General features: G+C 37.6%; 1 protein-coding gene across 9 annotated transcripts in view; it reads right to left on the minus strand.

The window, feature by feature from the left end:
• ZNF521 (zinc finger protein 521) overlaps nt 1-21,233 on the minus strand; it is a 232,584-nt gene that overhangs the window by 97,351 nt on the left and 114,000 nt on the right. For all 9 annotated transcript variants that reach the window (XM_051611336.1, XM_051611335.1, XM_051611333.1 and 6 more), the window contains one exon: nt 20,576-20,660. In XM_051611336.1, the coding sequence (XP_051467296.1) occupies nt 20,576-20,660 (85 nt within the window). The remainder of the gene's footprint in view (nt 1-20,575; nt 20,661-21,233) is intronic.

Consider the following 21,233-nt stretch of genomic DNA (forward strand, 5'->3'; position numbering starts at 1 on the left):
TATATATATATATATAGAGAGAGCATATTCTTAAAAAAAAGGATATAGTTTTAAGATTTTAAGTATTAAAAAAAAAAAAAAAGTTCTGTGCCTGAAATAGAATCCACATGAATTTAAAAATTATGCAAGTCTTTTCGGGGTCTGGCTGAAAAGCAGATGCTGCCTCCGTGCTCACTCTCCATCTTCCCCAGTATTTTCAGAGAAATTTTGACAAACAGATACAAAACTGGGGAATAAAAAAGTGAAATAATGATAGAGTCAATGTTAACATTTTTTAAAACAAATGCTGGACCTAATCCTTATTTCACTTGCTTTGTCATAAGCATTTGCTCACACTTCATGATAAACCCCTAACATATCTACACTAACAACAGTGTAGATATGTTGGTGCAAGCAGAAAAAGAATCAATCCTACCACTTTCCCTTTTGACTAAAAAGAGGAACTGTTAAAAATGGATAATGGTTTCATTTGTCATGCCCTCAGCAAATGCAGATGGTTTGGTCTTTTCAGTAACATTATTGCATTGCACAAAGATGACCCTTTTTGTGATTTAAGATGTAGCTAGAGCAATCCAAATACAGCCAAATTGATGGAGGCAATCTTGCTCTATTTCCAGTTTTCCAACATCTTTTTATTACATGTAATAGAACATTTTAGCATAATAACTCAGAGGTCTTGAGATACAGAAGATGGAGAAATAATGTTGAAAAGCAATTCTTCACATTTGGCTTTCACCACATCTAAAATACAATTTGCTCCTTCTAAAGTCTACATCCTTATCTCTTGCAAAGAACATACATTCTTAGCCAGTGCCTCAAGGTAAAGTCTAAGGCATCTATCGCAAGGGCAGTGAGTATCTGCAGGATTTGGAAGCAATCTTTTCATAATGTTTCTTTGGAAGGGAAGCAGGGTTACTCAAAATTCATAGGGATTATTAAGTTTACATCCACATGGCAGATACTATTTCCCATCAACAGTGTTCTCACCTGCTGAGAATCTCTCTTCGGTTAAAGTCAGCCATTCATTATAAGGTATTAGCCCTCTGCTGCACAAACAAAAGTTATGCCCCATCAGTGAACTGGGCAAGCCCTTAATACCCACACTCAGCTCACGAGGACTGCGTTTAAGTATCTTTCAAGCCCTTCATTTTTGTCATTTAATAGGCAAGCAATTTCTTACTTCAGCAGATTTGCTCTATATCATCAAGTCAGGTGTTTCTGGACAAATGTGTGGCTGTTTAAAAGACTCACAATGCTACCCAAAGCTCTGCCATATCAGTGGAGTATGCCCTGACAGCAGGGACTCTTCATGACAAGAAAAGCTGATCAGCTGCAACCTTTCCTATTGATGAATCCAACTCTTTACCCAGTCTAAACTAAGCCTGTGGGTTTTCTGTTTTTCTTCTTAGCCTTCTTTGAGGCCTGCAGAAAGTTATGAAATAGATTTTTCTAGTTTTCCCAGGAGCAAGGCCAGGTTCACATCCTGACCTCAGAAACAAAGCAGTCCATGAAAACCAGTCTTCTCTGCCTAACATAAAGCAAACTACAACATGCAACATAAGGCAATATTAATACTGAGAAATGGCAAGCGATGTATCAATATTGGAAAAGAGAAATAATAAAACCTGACCATATTAAAAATTCTAGTAACAACAGCACTGAACAACACAATCTTTACTCTGCTGCAGTCTTCATTACCAAGGGTGGAAGCAAAGAGTGCTTAGTTGGAAGGAAGATTTCAATCACAAGTCAACAAAAGAGAAATTCTTTATTGTAGGCCATTAGTTATTTTAAGATATTTTGGTAATTTTATTCTGTAGCCATTCAAGCATATATTTGGGTGTTGTAATGCACAGCCACATATAGACTCTCACAACAAGACATTCTAATGAAAATACAAAATAACCCTTACAGGACTGAACCTGCTCTCAGCAACATTAATGAAAATCAGCTTGGTCAAGTGGGTGACATTGATGTGAAACTCGAGTGAGAAAGAGTTGGGCTTTGATGCTTTGAACAAGCTGCAAAATGTATTTTAGAAATGTGGAGGCTGTTAAGCTCTGGGATCACCAGCTTGGAAGACTACAGAGGTGTAAAAATTATAAACCCTATTTTCCATGGTGAGACAGCATAAAAAAAAATATGGTCCCAGAGTACATAAATACTCAAGAAGAAGTTGCTACTAAAAGCAGCAATATTTTAACACAAATAAGAAGTCATATTCTTATCAAGGACCATAGGATTGGAATGGCTTAATTGTCCTATTAGCATGAGTGACAGTGGTTTTTGTGCAAATCCATGTATACTGATGGAAAATGGACCCTGAAATCTCTGTGACCTTGATGGGCAATATTTATGTCTACACCTTTAGCCTCTTGCACATAATGAGATGTAATCTTTTAGCTTTATGCACTTCACCAGGCATTCAATTAGAAAAAGCAAAATTTTTTTTGGGGGAAGAATGCTAAGCTATTTAGACAGAAGGTACTGAATCAAAAATTGCAAAACTTCAGCTTTCAAAAATAGCCTAAGTGACCTCTTACAATACTCTGACCACTCCATCACAAGCAGGAGGCAACCCCTGTGAAGAGCGAATTCTGGCAAAGTTCTCTCTTCACAGATGATGCACAGCTTAAGCTATAATGAGTTTTTGGGTTACAAATGCTGAACGCATTAATATTCCTTGATGATAATTATCACAGTATAAGCACCTTTCCCAATGTGAGTAGCATAAAGCAACTGAAGCAGCATTTTTACTACATTTGAAACAAGCTGGAAAATGGGATTTTCTACTCTCGTAACCTGAGGTCAACATACATCAAGCTATGCATATTAAATACATCTACCCTATATAACTATATAGACCTTTCCATTTATTCACACACATGCATGCAATTAACACCCTAATTTTTTACACAAATATGCCATGCATATATAAACTGATTACCCAAGCAAAATAAATACAACATTTTAAATAGGAGCCAAATAATTTATAACCAAGTTTCATTGCTATTTCTTTGAAATAGACCTATTTTTCTACAATATTTAAAAAAGCAGGTATTAGTGACTGATATAAACTGAAAATTAAGTATGTATATATATATAATCACCCAAACTGAAAATAAAATTTGCAGAAAAACACAACTTTCCACCTTCAGGGGCTAAAGTAACTACTAAGTACAACACTAAGTGTCGCTTACACCCACCATAGATGGCCTTTCCCTTTTTAAGAACACCTGAAAATACAGCTCTTCAGTGGGCTGAACTTGTTGCACACAGCTCAAAGACAATGTAATGAGCAGGAGGACTGGAGACATCCCTAGGAAACAGAAGCAGGAGCCTCAAGCCAGGCAGCTGAGCACCTGCAAAGCTGTTCCTTACCTGTCGCTGCAGCCAGGAGACTGCGGAACTACTGTGCTGCCTCTGCATGGGGCAGGAACATACTCATTTGGGCAGCAGCAGCAAACCTGATTTATTAGAAAGACAGGCTCACCCAACCTCTGTAGCCTACTCTTAAACATGAGCAGGGGGAAAACACCATGTGTAGCACCTAAAATCTGCAAGCCATCCCAAGAAATGGGAGAACATCCATTGCATCACATATCACACCCAAATTCCTTCTGAAGATCACATGAGATTTGCTTCCTTAAACAGTATAAATGGGCCTGGCTGTATTTTAAGTGCAAGACATTTAATTATTATACAAGTACTTACTGAGGATTAATTAGCATACAAGGATCTGAAACATGCAGACGTTTGTCAAAGAAGACAGGGTTTCTAATGATTTATTATTGTTTGATTAACAACATCATGCATCAACTATGTTATTAAATCTCTATTTTGCATACTGCAGAACCTAAAAGCCCTACCTAGTGATGTACTATCTTCGTCTAAGAAGAGGGTAACAACTTGATCTTTGCTTTTCCCTCACCCCCAACTCACAAAATGTTCATTGTTACAAATGCTGTACTGGTAAGGAGCCTTTAAAATATCACACTGTGAGTCGCAGGGTTTGTGTTAAATGCTATAATACTGTTTTAATATTCTGTGCAAATAAATGCAGTGCAGCTTTCTTCTCACAAAATAGGAGTCAGTTTGAAACCCTTAATCTGAAAAATGAGAATCAATTCTGGTGTTCTCTGGGTGTGAAATCTGCTGAATCTAATTGTGCCATGTTGTCCTGCACTGCCTTTAGGAACTATGCCATGATACAACCATTTCAAGAAATAAAGCATAATTTTTACTTATGTGCTGCACAATGTCTCAAAATCCCATTTGAATATGTGGCAAGGTTTTGAGGGAACTTTTGCTAAATATTTAACAGCACTATTGGCTTATTAAATACTGTAATGTGAAAGCCATGAAAGGATGCTATAAAGCAGATGACATTTTTTTTCACTTAAGATTGGTACTCACTTTGAACACTGTACAAGCCCATTCATCAGATGAACTGATGCATTCTAAGAAGTATTCCTTCTTATCAGATAGATGTAGCAATGGCATCTTGCTATTATAAAAATGATTTAATCCCTCCTTGGTTAATTGTACAAGATACGTTCCTCTGCAGTTAGAATCCTGTCTCTATCCTCCCCTCTAAAACATCTGAAAAGATCATGTCTGAAAATTAAAAGCGATGTAGTGAAATTGGGCTGACACAAGATATATTGATTATATGAAATTTAAACCTAGGGAGGAAAATAAGTCAGGTACAAAACATGCAGCTTTGGTTTACCATACAGAGAAACTGTATGGCTGACCATTTTACAGGCAGAAAACAGAATATGTTTCTCTGGACATCACAATATATTTGACAACTAGATAATACAGCGACAATCATGTTAAAAATACAGCTGTAAGACTGAAAATATTTTATAAACACTTCAATTAAAAAAAAATCCAAGTAACTTGGTTCAACAGACATTTTCCAGTAGGAATCACTTAAAGCAAATTTAAATCCACAATGAAATATATTAATATAAACTAACAAAAAATCTCTTGGCATGGGATTGCCTGCAGAGTGTGCATTTATTCTGTAAACACTGTAACAATGATTATCTGTCCTTCTAGGTCTCAGTAGAGACTTCTGCTTTTGAAAATATCTTGTGATAACTTACTAAATTCAGGCTATTTCAATTAGTATTACTGCACATTAAAAATTAATTGTATTAAAGAGTGGATTAAGGTTGAAATTTCAGCTCTACAGTGCGTGTGCTAGAAATGACAGCTAAAAATCAATGCTTTCTGGCCCATAACCGGAAGTTTGTACAACCGAATAGTGTGGAACTGGCACCAGTTTTAAAAGAATTGATAGTTCAATTCAAGGTGTGTCAGCTCTAATTCTTGATTTAAATGGGAATGCTACACAGCCACAGCATTAAGCTAAAAAAGACACAGGGAAAAAAAAAAAGGCAAAAAAAAAAAAGCTGCCTTGCAATGAAAAAATGTGTCATCTTCATAAAGATGGGAAAAATCCAAATTACAGCTCAAAATTCATGTTTGGTACTACTGAGGGAAAAAAGATGTTTTAATGGGATGATGACTTCATTACAGAAAATATATTTTTTTTTCTGCATTTAGAACGTTGTTAAAATACCACCCGGAATTGCAATTTAGGCCTCAATCTTACAAACACTTAAGAACATATATAGCCTTATCCCCGTATAAAAGGAAGCTTGCGGCATCTATTCATGTGTATAAAATCATCCACATACTTACACATTTTCAGGATCAGACCTTTTAATTACAATTCCTAATGTGCAGTGGTGCCACACAAGCCTATTTAAAACAGCGTATGACAGAAAAAAATGCAGGTACACAAGTGAGCCTGAGGACGCTGTGACACTCCTGCTTTGGGACGCTTCTCTTCATGGGAACAGTCCCAGCCAAGGACAGTACCAAAGAATGCAGCCACTGAAGCTGTGAGTTGACACACCTGAGAGCCCTGGTACTGTGCAAGTCATGCAACTGAGCTGCAGTTTCTACTTCCACCCCTTAACAGAGCAGCAGTGGGGATGCTGAATCCCCAAGCTGCAGTGGGAGGGGTGACAGGAATGTTCCTATCAGTCGTATCAAAAGTGTAAGTCATCAGGCATCAGGCTACAGTGATGAGGGTATATGAGAATGGAGAATGGTTCTTTGTACCTCCAGTAACTATGTTTGCTCTGGTGTCCTGAGATGCTCTGTTGTTGTAGAACACAGGACAATTTCTTGGCCTCCATACATATGAAATCAATTTGTATCTTCCACTTCATTTGAAAAATCAGTTAAAACTTGCCTTCACAGATAAAGGCTGTTTCTTGTACAATTAAGGCAGATATTTGCACTCTTACCTTGCTGAAGCTTGTACTGAGACATTGTCACCTTAAATTGGAAGGATTTTAGAAAGGAAAATGCCTCTATTAAAATATTTGTATCTTTTCAACAATAATATTTTTTATTACTTGGGTGAAACTGAATTTTGGAGAGGGTTTCTTAGGATCATGGTACTGGATGATAAACTGACACCACTGCTATAATTCTTCCTCTAAATGTGAACACAGTGCCAAAAGGAAAGGAAACAGCTCAAGCAAAATCATTTTTACACTCTTCTGTATTGTAAAATGTATAGGGAATAGCAAGAAGGGAAAAAGCATGTTCCACTTGTTATAAATCTAGTATTGTTCTTGTCTGAAAATGGTTAGCAAGAAATGCCTGTCACTTCTATCAGCAACAAACTAATTTTTTTAAGAGCAAATGATGAAGAACACTGCAAGTCTAGTGAACAGACCATGCTGGCATCACTGAAGTATTGCAAAGCCACCCAGGATATCAGAGCCTGGAATTGAACAGTCGTTGGTGTGTACCTAAGAGACAAGCTGATGTCCAAAATGTTTTTAAAGATCCCCTGTGCTGTGTGGATGTCCAACAGCAAGTTTGGCATCAAGAGAGTAAAGAAGATGGGTTGTAATAACAACAATAAAAAAATAATCTGGTGCAAATGGACCCCAAGGTGTAGTAGTCATCCCCATGCAACAATCACCCTTCACTGCAATTTACTGATGTTGCTTCATTACAATACAGCATACAAAGGGGGCAATATTAAGGCATACTATTTAAAGCTACAAGATCTGTGGTGCCAGCTATAGCTGGTACTGAATCAGGACTACAGATTAAAAAGAAGGTAATTTCAGCAGAGAATATGGAAAAATGAAGGTGCACAAGTGTGCACTTATAAGACTTAGCTGAAATAAGCGATTGAAGCTAAAGACTGCCAATACATTTTATAGTGTGAACCCACAATTTTTTTAAAAAAGCACAGCAATAACTGGTTGTAAAGTAATGATAGCCAAGGAAGACAAAGAAATGCAACTGGTTTAGGCAAAGCAGAATATAAATGCTTATGTATGATAGCAGAATATATAGAAATTGAGGAGATTTGTGCAGGGTACACGACCTGCAGAGCAGATGGACCTTGAAGCAGCTTCCAGAATTGCAGTGACAAGCAGTGACAAAGGACAAATTCTGAAGAGGAATAAGCCAGCATTATTGACTCATGGAGACCATCACATTTTCTGTTAACTCTCTTTCTGTTAACTGGTTCTGACTGGGGAAGAAATTAAGGAGAATTTTTGCTGTGCGGAGAAGGTGATGTCAAGAATAGAAACGAGCTGAACTGCATCTGGGAGAGGTGATGATAGGGTAAAAGAGGACAAGCAACTTTTTTAAACTGGCCTCTGAAATGGATAGGAAACATGAATCAAATTTCGGAGCTTGGAGACAAGCAGCAGAATTTCCCATTAGCCAAGAGATAATAAAATACACAAATGATTTAATAGCTTGCTATTTACAGCATTACAGTACTTTTCCTTCTTGATAATGCACATTAACTAATTTGCCTTGAAAAATCTCTGTGGGTAAGTACTGTTTCCATTTCCAATTTCAACAACTTGTTCTAGGCTAGTGAAGAAGTCATTGGGAATGCTGGAAACACCACAAACTGCATTGCACCCAGTCTGACTCCTGATTCAACATTCTAAAACATTTTTCTTAGTACCCTGTCAAGCAAAGACTTGAATATAAGCCTTGAAAAAAAGGAGTTCCACCACCCAACAAGAAAGGACACCACTGTAAAGCAAAAGGAGAGAGAGACAGACTGTGTAATGCCATGAAAAAGTTAGCTGCATTTTGTGGGAGATAATGGTGTAGCAGAATTCAGAGTCAAAGAGCCTTCCAAATCTGCTTTTTAAGTATATGAATGGGAAACATACATTTAAGAATAAAGGACAGCTAAAGTGTGTTAGGCAAGAGAACTACTTCTACCGAAGCTTTAGGTTGAAGGAGACAAAGAAAATCACCAGCCCACAAAAAGGCTGGCCTGGAGGACTCATCACAAGGATTGAAAGAGATGCACATGCAGCACAAAAGCGACAGCTGATGTAAAATACGATAACCTAGGTGACATATCATAGAAATTAGAGTCCTATTTTCTGTCACCTAATTTGCTCCCATGCAGCACCATGAAGGATTTTTCCTGGCGGTACAATTCCAGTATGTACTGCTAGGCACACTCCATCACTGGTGCAAATGCAGCAGCAGGTGAAAGCAGAAAACTTTTCCATTATTAAGAAGTATCCCTAAGATTAAGCTTTCTAGGCTAGGTCTCTGTCCAAACCTATTTATTTCATTTTTCACTTACTTAATTTTGTTTTCATTTTAGCCTTCTTTTTTTAAGTTCAGCTATATTTTACCCAAAAAAGGTTAGATATGCCATCCCTGTTAAGTCTGACTTTAAAAATAACAGCACACAAGGAGCAATGTGGGTTAAAAGTTCAAATTTGGCAGGGAAATGTCACTCAGCTGAAGAGAAGAGTGTTTAACTGTTCTGGTGAAAATTGGTTTTGATTTGATCATGTTATGACAGTTTGCAAATCACACTTTGCACTAAGTGATATTTGAGTTAGGCTTTTTAACCAAACTTTGAAGCAAATGGAAGGCTGTGTTGCCTCTGAATGTCTAATTGAACAAGGCAGTAAACATCAACAACTCCCAGGTTGTTCAGTGAATTACATAGTGCTCTGCAGGAGTCTTATCTGGGGGAATTGGGCGGTTGGGGTGGATTTTTTTGCACAGTTATCTAATGTCTTGGCACTCACATAGGTGTGCAATGAAAAGCAATGACACCAGAAGCACAGTGGGTTCATTGTGAAGGCTGCCTGAGAGAAGGTTGGGCAAAAGGGTGCCTAGCCAAACAGCCAGAATATTAGGAATATACTGTTGAGGTCCTGAACTACAACACCCTAATAAAGTGTTGTGGGAGAGAAAATTCAAATTGTATGGCTAGGCACTGGGAAAAGAAAACTCTAACAGGACATTACAGGTATATCCTTAACTCTGGCCACTGTTCATGTGTTTTATGATTGCTTTTGATTATACAAATATACCATTCCTTTAATCATTCAGTCTAATCCAAACATGAGACTCATACCTTTCAGTATAAACGCAGTGAATGAGGCAATGTTTTGAAATAAGCTTTGTCCAACACACTATGAATAGCATATTCTGTAAAGTCTCTTGGATAAGTACCACATATATCAGATTATATTCATGTAATAAAAAATAATGTGTTATGTGGCTTTGCACCTTTGAGCAGGTCTCCTTCACTCTGCCCATCGCTTCATTTCCTCTGGGGCTTCTCCTAATGCCCTGAATTGCTCAACATATTCAACCAGCAGCTTAGTTAAGAAAAATAAATCTGCCAAAAGGAATGTTTCTTCTTCCTTTCTCCCCATACATTGAATTTAGCTTTATAATTACGTTAGTTTAAGGCCACATGACAGAATTACTCAGTTCTGCCCCACTGATATGTTGGTCCCATGGATTTACTTGCATATTTCACTAAGAGGCCTTACAATAATTTTTCACAGGCAAGAATCCTGAGATTTAACATTAAGGGCTTGACATATTTGTGCATGGAAAATTTTAGTTTGGTAATATTTACATTTCACATTTATAAATTAGATTATTTTTATTTAGCAGACATTTATACTTGGTACATTCAATCACAAAACAGCTTGTATTTAAATATCAACATTTAACTTTACTATTGATTTTCCATTGGCTCCACTTAAAAAAAAAAGTAATTCTACATGTGAAAACGGGTGCACAGGAGTATCTTCTGACCATACATGGTCCATAAGGCATGCAAAAATAAGGATTTTTACCTAAATGTATTTCTAATTTCCCATAAAGCCTGAAATGAATGTCCTGCTTACTGAAAGCATGGTGGTAGCTTGACCACTATACTGAGGAGACAGGAGTTACTTTCCTCAGTAAGGATCATTGAGTGTGTCAGTGGTTAATTCCTGTTCTATGCTCCTCATTAGCATTACTCTCAAGTTTCTGGTTATCATATCCGAAATATTAAGACATAATAAGTATGAAGGTGCAGATAATTGGATATTAACCAGAACATACTTGACTGGGCAGGAGGTAGGGCCTTGCTTAAACTAATCCTGAAATGTATTAATCACCAATTAATGAATGGGTTTCAAATTCATTTTCTATTATAGAACACCTCTGAGTATCTAAGCTTTTTCTAATAAAATGAGTTGGAATAACAGGATAGGAATAAGAAACACTCCAATTTGAGGCTGGTTTGAATTAATTCCCTATAGCTTGTTGTTAAGTTCATTGAAAACAATAATCCTGGTGTGAGTGACTTTTTATATATATATATTACATATATATATATTACATATATATATATATATTACAGCACTTATCAGCTCTATTTGCAGGTGCAAATTTTCATACAGAGGCTAAACTGAAAACAGAGCTAGTTGAGTAGAGAACTGCTATAGCACCATCTATATTTCTTAAGAACAAATATAGCTCTTTCTTTAAGACAAGCAGCATAAGACCTGCACCAAGTCCAGATGGATGCTGCCAATTATTTTCAGTGTAAAGAAAGGTATACATGTATGTCAACTTCCATTAAAAAAATTAAAAAAAAATTCAAATACCTCCTCTCCAGCCTGGACCAAAAAGTTGTCCACACTGGCCATCCCTGGTGACTTGGGGTCTTGCAGTGTGAAAGAATAATAGTGGGAGGCTAAATATAGAGACATTATGAAATCCGGCTAAGAAGCCTGGCAGGATCAGGGGAAGGGTGAGGAAGGGTGTTATTGAGCTTAGAAGCCCCATCTTTGGACAACTGTGCTGATTTTGCATTGAGCATGCATCCTTAACCAGCTTTTCTAACCAGCTTGACATGGTTGTACTTTTCTCAACTAAGAGGCTAAGCAGCTGCACACAGTTCTCTCTAAATAATTATACTTAAAACTGAAAAAAAAACCAACAACCAAAAACCAGAAACAAAGTCTCAGGCTTTCCCTTTTGCTTAAAAAAGAATAAAAATACTCTTACATGTCCAGGATAATCTTTAAATGGACACTTTAGTATTTTTAATATTTGAAATGGGTGCCCACTACCGCACTAGAAAAGAAACACACCGGATATCCTTATTGTAAGTAATGAAGAAAATTATAACAGACATGGTTGAAGTACTATTATTCCCCTTTCTCTCTTCTTGCTGTCCTCAGTGTTATTTACATTGATGTGAATTGCAAGTAAACCAATATTATCCATCTTTCTGTTTTTCCCCTTAATTTGTTGACTTTAATTTTAGTAAGTCTTAAATAAGCGCTTACTGAAGATGAAGTAAGATATGCAAGCAAGTAGTCCTTTTATCAACAATTTTGCCACAGAAATACACAAACATTTCAATGGCTCTTCATTAGCAAACAAATCAACAAGTGATATTTTAATGCATGACTTTATTCCATCTCTGTGGGGACTGTAGTTGAGAGTGTGATGTACAGTACAGAGAAAGGAATCATCAGCCACAATGTCCCAGGGCTCTATCCATTGAGGACTTCTCAGCCTCTGCTTAAAGAGTGCATTTAATTGACTGATAGACAGTAGCTTCTTTGTTCACAGAAGACAGCGAAGTAATGGCAGCTTGAAAATCGTACCATCTACAGGATCTCCTGAGACTAGTAACAGGGGGATATGTGTCAGGAATAAATAAATAATCTAATTATTAAGCCACTTCCTGTCAAGTTAACTCCAATTTGTTGGCTTTTGAAGGCAACAAAACGAGGCATTTTTCCTCATTATGCTTCTCCTTTTATACCACTGGTAATCACAGGCGGATTAAAGGGTGCCTGATTGGTTTTTTTTGTCAAGGAACTGAGAAGCAGCCAACAGTACAGAAAAACAGAGTTGGGGTTAGAAGAAATTTCATGCTTGTCTCCTTTCCAGCTCCCTAACAGCCCACACTGCTGCCCCATACAGTGCTGCCAGCTGTACAGCAAATGTGTACCCCTCCAACGGTGGCCTACCAGGCCACAGGCTCCATCCTGAGAGCTGTGAGATACCTTGCAATCTTGGCAGGTAGCTACTGCTGTCATAGGCATAATTCTAAAGGTGACCTACGAAACCCCGTCAGCTCACCAAATGCAACAATATGAGCAGCTGAAGTTCAACACCCACTCTCCATATTGGCTTCTTTTGTTTCCCTTCCTGCACTTACATTGCAGGAAGAAACCTCAGGACGAACTCCATCGGAGAATCGGAGGCTTCTCTGCTCTGAACAGGGATGATTTAGAAAAGCAATGCTGAGGCTACCCTCTGTGCTGACAGCTAAACACAGCCCGAAGGAATGTGCTAAGGCTACTGATAAAGCCTGCAATACAAATGGTCAGCAACAAAGAACAAAAGGGAAGGCTGACACCATGTCATTAATTCTGCCCGTGGTGCCTAAGTATTAACATGCACGCTATATCACTGCAGCGGCTCGGAGGAGACTCTTGGAGCAGGTAGAGGGAAAAGCACAACTTTCGTACTGTCTGGCGTTACCTTTTGGTAACACTCCCTTTGTCAAGTGCTATTCATACCACAGGCATTTCTGCAGATAAAAACTAAAGCTTATGTGTGCTTTGCTTAATTTCTTTATAAAATGAACTGCAGTCTGAACTGTGGTCATTTTTCCAATGCTTCTATTAGTAGCATTATCACTACTCTTATTACTACTAATAATATTATTTAATAATAAGACAGCTTAATTCAATTTTATTAGAATTTTTTTGAGTCTGAGATGCCCCTCCCCCCAAAAAAAAAATAAAAATTAAAGGATTCACAGATATTTGCACACTGCATCCCCACTTAACCGTTTGTGTTTTAAAAAGACCAGATAGTCTTTCCTGAAAGTCATCTTAAAAAGCAAGCAACTGTTTCTGCTTCCAGCCCCTGCCATGAAGTGCCAGCTCTCAGCAGAGCACCTCGGGAGAGAGGGGGATCAAGGCACCTGTACCCCAACAGGCGACGCACATAACCCAGAGCCCAGTGAATGGTGCTGCTCTAGCATGTTCACGGCTGCCTTTGCCGTTTCTGAGTACATCTTGAATTTTTTGTTAAATTGCGCAGATAATTAAAGCCTCTTCATATTTACAGTCTGCTTCATTGGTACCATGAATTCTGTTTTCAGTTACTGTCTGCAAATTCCCTCTCTGCACAATTTCATACTAAGCAATAACACTTCATTTTACATAAGTTTTATCTGATGTCCCCATACAGAGCTGCCAGCTGTACAGCAAATGTGCAGCTCTCAAACTGAGGCCTACTAGGCCACAGGCTCCATCCTGAGATCTGTAAGGCACCTTGCTGTCCTTGGCAAGCATTCCCTGCTATCGCTGCTACCATCGCTCCACACTACACACAACTTAAAATCATCTGATTATTAGAATTTGTGGTCCACACTCCATTTTATCCTTTATTTAATCTATCCCCAGATCACACATTTGTTTAAATGTTTTGGCTGGTTTACAAATCATGCAGCCATCTGCACAGTAGGTGTGACACCATTTTTTAGACCAAAGTTACACTACAACACAACAAAGATAAAGTCATTTAAAATGCTTTGGTGTTTGTTATTCTGCCTGGTTTGCTTGGACCAACTCTAAGAAATAAATAGAATTATCTGTGTAAATCGATGAACATCTATGAAAAACAACACCCAGCAGAATGCAGAGCTTGCTCCATTACCTACGTTAATATCATGACAGCTGAGGAGAGATGACCTGGCCCACTTCTCATCTCTCCTGTACAGATGGCTATTAAAGAGAAAGTATCCCTTTTGTATGGTCCATGCAGAAACCCTTTATGGGCTTTTCAAATAAGCCAGCATTGCCCACTGGAGAGTAGCTTCCTGTTAGTATTAAACAGCCCAGATTTTGTCTATTTTGTAATCCTGCTCCTCACAAAATAAACCTACATTTTCTCAGATTTAACTCCAAATGCTGGTTTTCCTGGGTGTTTCAATTACATCTCCTCATTTTGCAGACAAGGTGACCAAGTTTCTTCTAACTTTTAGACAACAGCTTGCTAGCTCTGCCTGAGATTCCCAGGGATCCAAATGATTTTCTGATGCTAAGAGGGTATGATCCATCCCTCCACTACAAATTGACATTTTCAATTTCTTACTTCTCAGGAATCAGTGAAAGATGACCGATAAAAGGAGGTCTCCACATCCTTCCTCCCTTAATGTGTGGATGCACATCTTTGGATACTTTTTCTCCTACACCTCAGGTGAAAGAGACTTCACAATGTCAGTTTTACTGTACAGCAATTAAAGGGACATTCTGAAGACATGTTACTTGAGGTCAACGTAGTGCAACAAGTACTAGCTGCCCAGCACAGCTTTCTGCATATTGGAAAGGAAAATCACAGTTTTTAATGACCTCAGGTATCAGATAAATAACAGACTGTGTGAATGCCACATGCTATCACAACCAGACTAAAATTTCCTGGGCTCCAGAAAGCCAATTGAGGTATTTCCTTTGTCTTGACATCAGTGATCTTGTCCATACGTACCGTAATGCACACTGCACAAAAGTGAGGCAAATAAGATGATTTATTTTTATAGGTTTATTATGCATGCAGTTAATACATGCATAATGCAAACATGCATATCCACACAACACACAAGCATATATACATATTATACGCTTATTTCACTGTCACTGAAGGAATCAGAAATCATGAGTTGCACTAAAATGTGTCTTTATGTCTTCTAATGGTTACATACTACCTGTTATTGTAAAAAACAGCTGTAAAATTTCTTTGCAGAGAAATTAAAATGTTAGATCCCACTTTCGTCTCTTTAAATTACAATTGTTTCAACATAGATTTGTTTTCTTGGGGCTTAATTAAGTATTTGCTGATGTAAACTAGAATTCTTCTTGTCGGCTGCAAGGGTTGCTTCATCTTGTTTTCCTATTTGCTTCCTAACTTCAGTATTTGGCATCTTTTTTTCTTTCCCTCCATTTCCTCCTCCTGGTGACACCTGCTACCCCACCCAATACTACACAACATCCTCCCCTCAAAAACAAGCTTCCTCCCTCACCACAACAGACTTCACAAAATGTGTTTTATACACGATACTGAAAGGTTAAAAAAAGTCTGTTTACTTATCAGAGATGACGTATATAAAAATATTCAGAAGTAGGGTTGCAAACCAGTACTGAATCCTGACTGTCACACCTTTCCTCTCTGACTTTTCAGAGGGGTAGTGGCTCTTGCCATGACACTGGAGCTTGCTTTCTCCATCAACAAAAGTAGCAATAAACTACAAAGATTGTGGCTGTTTCCCCCTTTTATCATTCTCTTTGTCAGCCTGATCAGTCCTCAATGGTAAATGTGCTGCTCTGTTGTGCACAGCCAGCAGCTCGCAATTTGCTCACTATGTTTCATGAGACAGTTGTTTGTGGCTGTTTGGAACACATTTACCTCTTTGGGGATTTATGCGCTAGTTGCAATGCCAACCTCCATAGTGATAGAGATTTCTTTCTAACTAAAATAGATAATTAGAAGCTGGTAATTATTGGTCAAGAATTATCAGAGTGAAAAAAATTAAGCTCTTCATAAATAGTTCTTGGCAATGCCATCTCTTTACATTATGTCATGCCTAACAGCACTTTACGGAGAGCACTTACAAATTTACACTACTGCTGTTGAGCCTCATAATTTTATATGGAGTAATTCCCTTTCTGAGTTAAACATCTCCAAACTCCCTCAGTTCTGATCCACTCTGTATGTGCATGTGTGTAAAATCCCAGGCAACTGTTATGGCAACTGTTTAGTCTGTTTACATTGAATTGCATCAGATACTACAGATGTAAAGGAATCAGTGGAAGAAAAAACAATCTTTAGCTTGTCTGCTTAAAATAACAAGAAAAATAATAGAAGGAGCAGCAGAGTGCAGCAAACAGATCACAAACAATGGCAGACTCTCTTTCTACCCTCTCAGGTCAACTGCCAACTGTAAACTATGTGAGCAAAACAAAGGGACGCCAGAACGCCTCCCTCTTTTCCACAGACACCATCCACCCAGAAATAGGAAAGCTTCTAGAATGCTATGTATCCCACTCAGAGGGAAAAGTAAAGCAAGAGGGCTGCTGAAGAATTACCACATTCGCCGCACTTCCTAAAGCCCTATGAAATGTGCTAGGGTTCCTTCTTCTGCACTCAAAAGCTGAGAAAGTTTTACCAACAGATTTTAATCCAGACATTGACCAACATGTTTTCATTTGGCAATCATTCCCATGATTACCCAGACAAAAGTACACGCTTACATCTAGGTCCAAAATAATGCCTAAACAACAGAGCCTATTTAAAAAAGCCCATGGTTTTGCCTCGCTTTCTGTCCGCTGGCATCCCCTGGCCTCAGCTTGAATCAGTGTGTAGTTTAAAGAAAAACACAGGCGTTGCTTGATGAAGCATGGTGCAGATCTGGCAGACAGAGCTCTTGAACTTTCACTCACTTAACCCAAGCAAGGAATGACACTTCTTCCCCTCTTTGTTCTCATCTATACAATGGAAAAAGCTATATTGCCCTGTCCCAGCACAAAGATGTTGGGAAGACTTGATTAAAGACTGAGGAAGAGTTTTAAAATGCGAAGTTCTAGAAGTAATGAACATGTAGTTACTGAGGAAACCCATACCTATGAAATCTTTTTAATATACAACTTGTATAATAATGAATGTAAATTGTATTGTTGTAAAAGATACTTAAGTTTACACTTCACTGGGTCATCTGCAGATTTTATTTTCCATTAGGTGGCATAATCCCTTTTGTTGAATTGATTGAAATGTATAATAAAATCTGTAAAAACACTATATACCCTCCTAACAAAGAAGAGTAAGAGGCTTTTCAAATACCCTCTAATCCCTCTTCCCCTGCTAAATGTCTAGTTGAGATTATATTTGATTAGACAAAAACACAAACATACACACAACCTAAAAATACCTACCCTCAGTGGAGCTATTTTAGCCAACAAAGTAATTCCGTTTGCCTTATTTAAAAGTCTAAGTTTCACACTGGGGTTTTATAAACATATCTTTGCCTCAGTGACCTTCCATAATACAACTTCTCTCTGTGGATGTTAGCAACATGAACTCAGTTTACATCCTGGTACCGTGTTCAAGGGGCACAGTAATTAGATGAATACTATCAACTTTTCGAGGCTCCCAAACTCCTACAAGGATGTTTAGTAGAAACTGTTTCCCTCAGCTGGCTGAGCATGTATCTCTATCAGTGGTTCCTACCCATTTCTGGCTGGACTTTGGCAGATGATTTTCCACCTTCTTGTTTGCCTAATGTCCCAGCTGCCTCCACTTTTCTCTTTTCCCTGAATTATGGTTATGGAGTCCTTCAGGTAAGAAGATACTACATCCATCAATAACCATGACACAGACAATGCTAGCATTTTACTATGAGAGGAAATAACAGTTCCTCACACTGTGTCTGTAAAGGCATTTATTGCCCCTACATTTGATCTAGGGATAATCACACTCCTTGACTTTTAATGCAGATTATCTTTCCCCTCTCTTGCATTTAAAGTCTTTCTTTGTTTTTCTCTCTGTTCCTGAAGCTTTCTCTGTTTCCCTTCCCCACAGGAGCAAGGACACTATGTCTTGTTCTGCCAATCACCTACTGGGAATGCAGGGCAGGAAGACATATTTTATCAGATACATGTGAAAACGGGAGGAATCAATGGGTCTAGGAAGCCAAGTTTTTCTGTTTGGTAAATGTGCCGTGTCAACAAGTCAATATTCACTTCAGTGTTTCACCTAATATGTTTTCAATCGACATATTGATATGCACACAGATATCTACAGGTATATATATGGGTTATGTATTGCATATATTCACACAAGTGTGTTTGTGTGCATGTTTTCTGTATTATATATGAATATCATAACCCTGCTTACAGACACACATAAACTAAGGCCAATTTTAAATAGGTTGTTGTCACCCCTTGAACCTTTCTCTTTAGACACAATATAGTCTATGAAAAAGGCCTGTGAATAATGATATAAATTAAAGGGGAGGGGGGAGAGTGAAATTAGAAAGATAGCTAAGGGAAAATCCAATTAGTGGTGAGAAGGCTAACAGAATTGGAGATCAGAAATTATTTTTCCTTGTGCTTCGATTCTGAGGTCACATTCAAAATTCACCAGAATTTCATTCCACCCCAACACAAAATCCCCTTGCATTTGCTTAATCAAGTCTGTATCATTAGGAGCTGCACTGTTAAGTCTGGCAGTGCAGATAAGAATCTTCCACTGAGCAGAGATTACCACAAGCATGACCGGCAAATCTCCCTGCATGTTTTGCAAGCTCCTTCTTTATTTCACTGGGAAGATTTTATATTAAGCATGTTTAAATCTGTGTCACTATGGTTATGTCATGAAGCAATATCATGCATGATTAGATACAACACAGACAAAACAATTAAATATATTTTTTAAAGATTCTCTTTTTCATTCAACCTCATCCAGCTTTTAGAAATAAAACATAAGACAGTTAATAGCTCAGTTTAAGAAAATCTCAGTCTTCTCAGATCTGCAGGCTGAAGCAAGCTGACTAGATTTGTCCTGCTTTACTGCCTCTCTCCTTTCTCTCCTCCCATTCTGACTCTTTACTAAAATTCATCCAGAAATTAGAGACAAAAAAAAAAAAAGATAAAATCTTTAATGAAATAAATGGGCTCCTATTCTGAAAACATGAGGCATTTGGGAAGTGCGTGGCAAGCAAACTACTCTGTCTATCCGGCATTCTTACCCACAGTGTCCATATTCCCTGTCATGTTTCAGTGTCACTGTATATGCGACAATTAATAATATGTCAAACACTGGATTCAATGAGAACAGCAGAACTAGTAAGTTCTGTTGTAATAACCTACTTTTAAATTCCACATTACTGACCCAGACTGAACACTATGAAGCAGTACCAATTATCACCCGACCAAAGGCACAAAATATCAAAACTAAGGCTTAATACAACAGACAAATTGCTTTGCTCCTTTCCATAACCAGCTTACCATTTGTGCTTATTCATTTTTATGAAAATACATTAAATGTAACTTAAACTTAAGTATTTTTAAGTTGTAAAATGGAAAAAAAAAAACAAACAACAGCAAATTCTCTTCTGTTAGATATGTAATTACTGGCTTCTATGCCGAATCTGTTGGTCTGTGCTTGCATGCTTTTCTATTATTACAGCAAGAAAAACAATGTAAGGGAAGAAGGAGTAGAAAATCAATGGTATTAATCTCTGTCTTGAAATGCGAAATTTGGAAAAGAGGCTAAAAACAAAATGAGACAACTCTGGCAATGTTATCTTATTAGCTGGCAAATGATGTGCTTGATAAATTTAATTGGCTGATAGAACTCTTAGTGCTATTACTGAGTGGTTACCAAATTGAAAACATTATGGCTAATCCTAAGGGAATAAGCAAATAATAGGAAAATATGAATATCAAAGAAAAAGCAGCTTTTGTTTTATTCCAATTTACAACTGTAACAGCCTTGTAAACATCAAGCCAGGCTTGGATTCAGGAAGACTTTTAAAAATGCTTGTACCTTAAAGAGCAGGTTCCATTGCTGAGTACTACAATTCCTTTTTTTTTTTTTTTTTTCAAAAAAAATGGTAGTATTTAATTGTACATAGATACATTCAGGATTTTCTTCTAGACTGCTCAAACACAACAAATAATACTAGTTTATAGCCATTTGAATTATTTATGTTTCCTAATGACAAAAACTAGCCAGTTTTGATTTTGGTACCAAGGTGCTTGAGAAGTACACAGTAGTATCATTACCATAATAACTTCTGAAATTAAAACCTGTCTAAAACTCTATGGAAAGCTAACATCCAGTTCATTAACCATTCCTGTTAGTTTGTTTTCAATAATGCAAAAATGATTAGGAGTTTAATTTGCTAATCACCTGTGTTTTGACTGGCAGTGGATATATAATTCTCTGCAGAAGTCTAAACTAGCCCTTGCAGAAAATAAAATATGCTAATGCTTTATCAAGTCTAATAATATGAATAAAAAAATCAATCATGCTTAGATTAATCATTGATGGATGTGCAATTAATTTCTCCTTAACTCTGTTTAATTTTAGAGGCAATGATGATCATGAGTAAGAGAAATGGCTATCTGTCTTTGAGAAGTTTTAGTGCTTCACTTACCAATCATGTGGTTTGCAACATGAACTTGGATATCCCATTCATTGTAGAAAACCATCTGACATTTGATGCACTGGTAGGTCTTCTTCTAAAGAAACAAGGGTAGATAAAATTTACTGAAACATACAATTGGAATTAATTTCATTATAACTCAAAATACTGAGTTCAAAGTGGTAAATTAAAGCTCTCCAGCAGTGTTTTCATTAGGGCTTAATTATTAATATTAAAAAATAACACTCCGCAGTTCTGTAGTACCTTTTATCTGAGTTTCCTGAAAGTCCATAGAGATTGCTTTTTTTTCATCTTCCTAACTCCATGAACAGACCAGTATTGCTAAGGCACCAGCATTATATTCATGGAAGGCAAAATGCAATGAGGATATGTGGGATGTGATCCAAACACCACTGAAATCAACGTGAATCTTTCATTTTATACCAATGGATTAGGCCCACTACAGAACTGGGGAGAAGCCAGGAACCGAATACAGAAATCAGAAGTCTGCTTCTCCCTAACTCTCAACTGGGTGTCAGAAATTCCTCTGCACCACAGATTTTTAATGGTCCACCAGGTTGCCATCTTTCAAGAAGGGAAAACTCCCAGCTAGTCTGGAAAAATGGTTACTGTGTCCAGGCATTCTTCAGTAACTATTGGCAAGCCTGTA

Source organism: Apus apus, chromosome 2, assembly GCF_020740795.1.
Source record: "Apus apus isolate bApuApu2 chromosome 2, bApuApu2.pri.cur, whole genome shotgun sequence".
Lineage (NCBI taxonomy): Eukaryota > Metazoa > Chordata > Aves > Apodiformes > Apodidae > Apus > Apus apus.